Raw genomic sequence first — 8,938 nt, forward strand, 5'->3', positions numbered from 1 at the left:
TCTAAACTGTACTTCCATCTGCCCCTCTATATGAAATTATAACAATTAAATAGGAATTAAATCAATAAATTTGGAGCTAGATGCCAACTGACTCATTCATTGACAAAAGACTGTCATCCTTCTTTTTCTCATATCCTTTTCTTTCTCTGCTGTCAGCTCCAATGCTGTTTCTCCCTTCCCCATCTCTCTTCCAAACTGCACACGTGCACACACACATACATTACAACACACGTGCACATTCACACTCTGATAAATTTAGAAAACACCCCTTGGATAGCTGACCTTGGCCTCCACTGGTCACAGCAAGGGGTAATGGTTAAAGGCACAGACTCGGAAGCCCACTGTCATGGCTTAAATCATGGCTCTGGGTTCTTGGGCACATTTTGTAACCTCCCTATCTCTCTATTTTCTCATCTGTAGAATGGAGACAATAATAGTATCTATCTTATAGGGCTGTGGAAAAGGTTAATGAGTTAATTACATAAAAGGCCTTTAGAATGGTGTCTAGTGCTCCAATTGCAAATGCTATATAGTTGTTAGCTACTTGAAGCAAAGGGACATTTGGAGGCATCAGACTATGCTTGATATTCCAGAAGGCATGAGCTGGAGAAAGAAAAGGAGTAGGACTCAAGTTTAAGGGTCGTGGATAAGCAGGAGTCATCAAGGTGAAAGATTAAAAAAAAAAAAAAGACAAAAAGTAAGAGAACAAAATTACAGGGAAAGAGGAACAGCAGACATTTATCTTAACAGGAAATGTAGGAAGAGAAAAACATTAGGGAAAAGAATAAGGGAGACAAGAATAGAAAGCCGGACATGAAAAAGAAAGACAGAAAAAAAGGAATGAGAAATAGAAAATTAGAAAAAGATGCCATTTAAATTAGAAAAGACTCCATTTACAGTTTGAGCTGAGTATCAGGAAAAGGATTGGAAGAGAAAACAAAAATGTTGGATATAGAAGCAGGGAAACTCAGGACAAAAGTGATAGGAGGAGAGGAGACAGAAGTGATAACATAAAAAGATTCCTTTGCAGCAACAGGCCTCTGTAACTGTATCACGGGAAGCTTCTTCAAAAATGAACACGTCCATAACCCACTAGGCTTCTTTCTCTATCTCTCCTATTTTAACTTGCTTCCGAGTCTGCCACAGACTTAGTCATAAGGTCTGTCCTGATCAGAGAGATGTCTGCCCTCTGTCTTGTCTACTCCACCCAACAAGGCCCAGACACAGTGATCAGTCTTCATTGCATTTTCACTAAATACTCAAGCCATCAAGTGAAAATTTAGCTCCTGAGAAAATATTTACACCCTCTTCCTTCTCCACATTTTCAAACCTCTAAGGGAAACTGGTATTTTAATTTTTTAATTTTCATCTTAACAGCATTCTTTCCATCCCCACCATTCCGGCTTTTTTTGGTCAATTTAGAACGAGAACAAAATGATACAATACTGCAGGGATAGGCCACTTTTAGGGCTCCAAACAGCCCTTCCCACCAAAAGGAATTCATCACCCAACCCCTTGGAAACAAGAGAAAGGCTAGATTGAGGTTTAAAATAAAATCCGTTTTTTAAAAAACACTTTTTCTTTTAAGTGTTATTAAATTGTCTGTTGGTGCAAAATAAGTCCCCCTATTGGAGGAAGTCGAGCGACCTTAAAAGGCCCTCTAGAGTGGACGGACCGCGAGCGTCTCCTGACGCCGGGGTGAGCTTGGGCCGCCGCCGGAATCACGAAGCCAGACGCGGCGCGCGTCTCCGCCCCGACTCGGGAGACTGCGGCAGCGCGCACCGCGGCCGCGGCCGGGCGGCTCCGGGAGGCCGGGAGGAGACGCGACTCCCGCAGACACGTGACCGCCCAGCCGCCGCTTCCCGCGACCCAGATCTGTCCCCGGAACCCGCGCCCGGCGGGGCGAGCCGAGGGACACGTAGCGACGGCTCCAGCCCCCGCCGCGCCCGGGTGCGTGTGCATTCGGCGCACTTCTCTTGGTTCACTAGCCACTGGCAATAATGATGTTTCGGGGGAACACCCGGGAGAACGTGGGCACAGGAAGGGAAGACCTCTGGTTTTAGATCTATCCACATGCATCTCCATCCCACTCCCGCAGACCCAAGTAGCGGCAGTGGGGCTTAGACCTGGGATTCCCGCAGGGTTTGCTTGCCCTTGGCCTCCAAGGCCCTTTGCCGCTGGCCGGCGTCAGTGCGCATCTCCCGCACCTCCCCGTAACTCTCACTGGCAGTGAGTCACGTTCCCGGGCTGGCCCGGGGGAAAAGGTAAGCCCGGCTCCCGCTGGCCCGTGCTTCCTCTAGGAGTCGCCCGGGCTGCAGGGGGAGCGAGCGCGCCCGCCCGCGCGTGCGCGCGCACCGGGTTCCCCGCGCAGTGATGTGGCAGCCGCGGCAGGTCGGATCACGTTGCTGGCCCTGTGCTGGTACCCGTTTGAGACAGGATTAAGGAGGGAGGCTTCGGAGGTGCCAGCGGTAGTAAACGTGGGCTCCGCACGCTCCCGGCGTCGCTTATCGCACGAGGGGGGGAGGGGAGAGGAAGCTCGCAGCGCCACCCCGGGCGCGGAGGGGCGGCGGAGTTCATCGGCGTGTGATAATGCTGCATAGCTTTTCCGCGGTAGCCCCTCTCGTGCCACCTCGTCTCTTCCCCTCCCTCCCCGCCGCGCTCCTCCGGGAGCACCAGAGGCCCCAAACGTCGTCATCTGCTGCTGTGATTAGTGGCACCGCAATTCCGGCTGCTGCGGGAAGTTTGGGTGGCCCAGGGACACTGTCGCCAAAAGACTCTTGGATTGCGACATTCTGACCCAGTGACATTTTGATTTATCTTAAAGTCTTTATGGGGGAGGATTTCAAGTGGTCTCTTTTCGGGGCAACCTCCAACCAAGGCCAAGGGGTCCCCCAGACCACTGGGCGGTGTGCAAACTAGTCTCCAAAATTTCCTTCGGGACTGAAGTTTACCCACCGCGAATTCTCTTTCTCTTTCCTTTCTCTGGTCCAAACCAACAGCGCAGTCGGTGGAAAAGCAAAAAGCCACGTTCACGTTCCTGCACCGTAATGACGGATGGACTGAGGGAGTCACATTTCCGAGCTGAGGAAGCCCTAGCTGCCCCGCACCCCCACCCCACCCCACCCCCGGCACCCCTCTTCCTCCCCAGCTGACTGCAGCGCCTTTGGGAAGATGAATAGCTTGGCTGAAGTTGTTTTTCCTTTCCGGTGGCCCTGATCAGGTGTCCCCGCCCCCTCCAGCCGCTCGCTTTCCCTCGCAGACTTCTCCCGACGCCCCCTCCCGGCCCGGCCCCTCCCCTCCCGCCCCCCTCCGGGCTAGACCGCGGATGGTACGTTCCGCACGTGAGCTGGGTGCTGGTCTGGCCGGCGACGCGCGTGCCCTGTGGCCAAACACTGCCCGGAGTGAGAGCAAACTACCAGCGCTGAGGGGCCGGCGGGAGTGTGGGTTCGTGTGTATGCGTCTGTGTGCAGGAGAGCGAGCGCGGTGGTAGGGGGACCAACTGCTTCACACTTTCAACACTGCACTGAAGAGGGAGAGCGAGAGACTGGAGACGCACAGATCCCCCCAAGATCTCTCAAAGCTACCGTCCCACAGATTATAGAACAGGACCCCCCCAAAAAACGAAACAGAGGAAAACGGACAGCGGTTGGACATGGACGAAGGAATTCCTCATTTGCAAGAGAGACAGTTAATGGAACATAGAGATTTTATAGGGTAAGGTGCACGCACCCTTGCGAATATCTGTCTGGGCTTCAGTTTGATTTTTTTTTTTCTTCTCAAAGTGGTATGGAGCGGGCGAGGGCAGAGCCCCTCCCGAATGGGTGCATGATGCTGATTTCTGTTTTGCAGCCTGGACTATTCCTCTTTGTATATGTGTAAACCCAAAAGGAGCATGAAGCGAGACGATAGCAAGGTAAGAGTAAGTTTCCGATGTTCCCTGTAACCTGCCTGGATAGTTAATTAGGGCCATTGATTTCACAGCGAAGCTCTGCCAGCAAATATATTCCAGCCCTTGAGCTTCCCCAACTGTGAATTTTAAGTGGTTTGCTGGGTACTCTCAGGGGGAGATTAAACATCATACCTGAATTTAAATTTCATTTCAGAACAGTCCAGGGGAAAGAGGTTTCCTGGGCATAGTTTATCACACAGTGTGTTTTGGGTGGTGGGGGATATTGTTATATCCAGTAAGCAAATGTTTATCTTAGTGTTTTCTCTCTTCCATGACTCTCACATATTAAGGATACCTATAAATTACCGCATAGATTGATAGAAAAGAAAAGAAGAGACCGGATTAATGAATGCATTGCTCAGCTGAAAGATTTACTGCCTGAACATCTGAAGTTGACAGTAAGATGCACATTTTCCTTCTTTGCTGCTCTCCAAGGGCTTGTTAATAGCCTGGTACTTACTACTCCCAGAGATATAAGAATAAATGTAAATATCAGATGCCTTACAAGTTATGCTATAGTGTAGAGTTTCCCACAAACTCAGGAGTAGGTGCTCATAACTGAAGGGGGAAAAATCATGTATAACCTATCTTGTGGAAAGCGCAAGAAGTATAGGAATAGTGTTTGCTTAAGTCGCTGTGCTGAATGGAGAGCCAATCAAGCCAAATATGTGTTTTTAAGTAACCAAGTGCCCCATTCTCTTTTGCACCAATGCAGACGCTGGGGCATCTGGAGAAAGCGGTAGTCTTGGAATTAACTTTGAAACACTTAAAAGCTTTAACAGCCTTAACCGAGCAGCAGCATCAGAAGATAATTGCTTTACAGAATGGTAAGTCAGTCCAGGGAGGCCAATCCACCCTGATGAAGCCGGGCAGCCCACAGAGGAGCAGTGTTAGGACTCATTCCCCACCCCCACCTCCTTCCGCGGGCCCACGAGCTCACTCTCATTTGTGAAATTGCTTAGACTTTCCCTTCATTGGAAAGTGCCCATTTCCTGAAGCATCCTAGAGGCTTTCAGCAGAACTCAGAGGAATAAAAAAAAAAATTTTTTTAAGTGGCGGTTGCACCCTCTCCACTTGGATTTTTCAGCTGGGAGTAGAGCGCCCCCCTGCTCCCCCCCCCCCCCGCCCCCCTGCAACCGGTGGATTATATCACTGGAATACAGAGGGAAAACCAAGATCACTTTAGTCAGTGCAGGGCCCACGTGATAAGCAGATGTTTTAACGTCGGTGTTTTTTCTTCTTGCCTCCATTCCTCTGTCCCCTACCCCACCCCCCTCCTCATCCTAGGGGAGCGATCTCTGAAATCGCCCATTCAGTCCGACTTGGACGCGTTCCACTCGGGATTTCAAACATGCGCCAAAGAAGTCTTGCAATACCTCTCCCGGTTTGAGAGCTGGACGCCCAGGGAGCCGCGGTGCGTCCAGCTGATCAACCACTTGCACGCCGTGGCCACCCAGTTCTTGCCCACCCCCCAGCTGTTGACTCCACAGGTCCCCCTGAGCCAAGGCACCGGGGCGTCCTCGGCCGCCGCCCCCGCCGGGTCCAAGGCCGCCCCCTGCCTGGAGCGCGCGGGGCAGAAGCTGGAGCCCCTCGCCCACTGCGTGCCGGTCATCCAGCGGACTCAGCCCGGCGCCGAGCTCGCGGCCGAGCACGACACGGACACCGACAGCGGCTACGGCGGCGAGGCCGAGGCCCGGCCGGACCGCGAGAAGGGCCAAGGCGCGGGGGCGAGCCGCGTCACCATCAAGCAGGAGCCCCCCGGGGAGGACTCGCCGGCGCCCAAGAGGATGAAGCTGGATTCCGGGGGCGGGGCGGCGGCCGCCGCCGCCGCGCTGCTGAGACCCGACGCCGCCCTGCTCAGCTCCCTGGTGGCGTTCGGCGGAGGCGGGGGCGCGCCCTTCGCGCAGCCCGCGGCCGCCGCGGCCCCCTTCTGCCTGCCGTTCTACTTCCTCTCGCCCTCGGCCGCCGCCGCCGCCTACATGCAGCCCTTCCTGGACAAGAGCGGCCTGGAGAAGTACCTGTACCCGGCGGCGGCCGCCGCCCCGTTCCCCCTGCTGTACCCCGGCATCCACGCCCCGGCGGCCGCGGCCGCCGCCGCCGCCGCTGCCGCCGCCGCCGCCGCCTTCCCCTGCCTGTCCTCGGTGTTGTCGCCCCCTCCCGAGAAGGCGGGCGCCGCCGCCGCGACCCTGCTGCCGCACGAGGTGGCCCCCCCGGGGGCGCGGCACCCCCCGCACCCGCACGGCCGCACCCACCTGCCCTTCGCCGGCCCCCGCGAGCACGGGAAGCCGGAGAGCTCTGCTCAGGAAGATCCCTCGCAGCCGGGAAAGAAAGCCCCCTGAGTCCTGGCGCTCCTTTCCTAGAAAGGACGGAGGTTCACGCGGAATAATCCTATTAATACGTTAAAACACCCTTAGCATTTTAAAGGGAAGGAAGTGTGATAGATGCACGCCAGGCTTTAAAAACAAGCAGGTGTTTTGTGTACATTTGGAGTTCCTGTTTTTGCTCATCTTTCACCACCCCACCCTCCACACACTAACATCTCTTCCCCACCAGCTGTAAAAGAACCTCTGCGCTAGATACTCTTTTTTCTTTTTTTTTAAAGAACTCCCCCAAATAAGTTTTGCCTTCCTTTAGGCCTGTTTCATTATCTTTTAAAATACAGACCCTGATTCTCTAGGAAGTCAGAAGGGTCTACTCAGTGGTGAGCCAATTGAACCAGGGTGGGGAGGGGGGGCAGGGGTTGGGGGGGACGGTGGCCAAGGAGCTGACGTGGAACCGCAGAGTTATCTGTCAGTGACTCAAAGCTGTCCTGGCTGCTTCAGGAGGCTTTCCGCAAACAGAATGGTCTTTCAGAGTTGAGTTTACTCTTAAGTATTTTGTAATGTTTAGCTTTTTATTAAAAGACGTTATTTTTCGAAGAGGAAGAGGAGAGGATGCAGTTGCTCACGTCGCAACCTATTCTGAAGTGGTTTGAATGGTATCCCTTAGTAACTTGCACTTGTTTAAACAGACGCGGAGTTGGGCCATTGTCAGAACTAAGTCAGGGAAGTGCATGGGTGAGGAAGGCCAGAATCATTCTTAGTACATTGGCTGGCACTTTAGGAAACTTGACCATGAATCAATGGACTCATCTTCATTATATAAATACTTACATAGAGAGAGTGAGCATCTATTCCCACCCTGCATTATTTAATCCATCCTGTTCCTAAGTTTTTATAATCTTGCTGTAAAAAAAAAAAAAAAAAAAGAATGTGCACTGAATCTTAAAACATACAAACAAACAAAAAAAGAGAAAAGTCCAAAATGCTTTGTCCTATATTCTGTTAGAGCACAGAAGTGGAGGAAAGCATTAAACTAGTCAGTTTTCATTGGAAATGCTGTAAAGATTTGAATGAAGTCCTGTGAGGCCTTCCTCTCTCCAAGTCTATGTATTTTCTGGAGACCAAACCAGATACCAGATAATCACAAAGAAAGCTTTTTTAATAAGGCTTAAACCAAGACCTTGTCTAGATATTTTTAGTTTGTTGCCAAGGTAGCACTGTGAGAAATCTCACTTGAATGTTATGTAAGGGGTGAGACACAACAGTCTGACTATGAGTGAAGAAAATATCTGGGTCTTTTAGTCAGTTTGGTGCATTTGCTGCTGCTGTTGCTACTGTTTGCCTCAAACGCTGTGTTTAAACAACGTTAAACTCTTAGCCTACAAGGTGGCTCTTATGTACATAGTTGTTAATATATTCAATTAATGATGTCTGACATGCTATTTTTGTAGGGAGAAAATATGTGCTAATGATATTTTGAGTTAAAAGATCTTTTGGGGAGGATTTGCTGAAAAGTTGCACTTTTGTTACAATGCTTATGCTTGGTACAAGCTTATGCTGTCTTAAATTATTTTAAAAAAAATAAATACTGTCTGCAAGAAACCAGCTGGTTTAGAAAAATTTAGTATGTGAAGATAAACTACAAGTTACCTTGATATTCTAGTATTTTCAGCACTCCATAAATTCTATTACGTAAATATTGCCACACTATTTTGTGATCTTAAAATTCTTACCAAGGAATAAAAACTTTAATATGCAATATGAGATTGTCTAATAATTAAAAAGACATAATGGATGCTCGATTAATTTTAAAATGTCTATGAATACAGGGGTGAAAGTCATCCCGTTTCTCAAATATACAACTTTGTCACTGGCATGATATCACACGTTTCCAACCTCTTGCGAGCCTACAGGCTCTGGCTGTGTTTACCTGCTTGTTCCCAATGTATCTTAATGAAAAGTGCAAAAGAAACAACTACCAATAACTTGTGTGGTTTGTTTATGTTAGACCCAACTCTCTAATGTTTTTGCGATGGGTGAATTTTTCACTTCTCATCTTTGACACCAGATAGCCGCTGTTGTAAAGATCTGGTCTGTCTCCCTTTCACTGGGACCTGTATAAATCTGCTACCACTTAGCGGTGCTGCATTCCTCAGTGTATGTGAGCTCCTTAACCTTTATAAACTAATTCTCTTGTGGGACTTCATCATGGAATTCAAATAACAAGTCATTTCTAGATTTTTCTCAATTTAAAATCAAAATTGTGATCTGATACCAACTGTGTGGCGGATTGTCAATTCTCAGTTTCGATAATGTTCTTCACCAACCCCTTGATTTTTGAAAGGTGTTGAAATAATAGTCAAAATTTATGGGAGGTAGAAAGAGTGCTCCCTCTGCTGACTTTATGACAACAGAACTGCAAGTCATAGAAAGTGGAGCCAGAAGGAACCTCAGAGATGTGTTTGTCCAGCCCCCTGCATTTTATAATATGAGGGAAATGAAGCCCAGAGATAGCAAGTAGCTCCCAAAGTCACACACTGACCTGGAGCCAGCATCAGGGGCCAGATACGTTGTATCCCCCTGTCAGCAAGCCCACCGCTGTATGCATCTTGAACCAAATAAATTGAATTTGGGCAGTATTCATGAAGTGTCATGAATAACCTACAGG

General features: G+C 49.9%; 1 protein-coding gene across 1 annotated transcript; it reads left to right on the top strand.

Moving 5' to 3' along the window:
- The first annotated feature begins 2,521 nt into the window (after nt 1–2,521).
- Nucleotides 2,522–8,255, top strand: BHLHE41 (basic helix-loop-helix family member e41). The gene is made up of 5 exons (XM_070410531.1): nt 2,522–3,714; nt 3,850–3,913; nt 4,240–4,347; nt 4,665–4,776; nt 5,237–8,255. Exons 1-5 carry the CDS (start codon nt 3,653–3,655, stop codon nt 6,286–6,288), a joined length of 1,398 nt encoding a protein of 465 aa, XP_070266632.1. The 5' UTR covers nt 2,522–3,652; the 3' UTR covers nt 6,289–8,255.
- Nucleotides 8,256–8,938: the final 683 nt, after the last annotated feature.

This window comes from Myotis yumanensis, unplaced genomic scaffold, assembly GCF_028538775.1.
Source record: "Myotis yumanensis isolate MYYU_CA2020_CCGP unplaced genomic scaffold, mMyoYum1.0.hap1 SCAF_3, whole genome shotgun sequence".
Classification (NCBI taxonomy): domain Eukaryota; kingdom Metazoa; phylum Chordata; class Mammalia; order Chiroptera; family Vespertilionidae; genus Myotis; species Myotis yumanensis.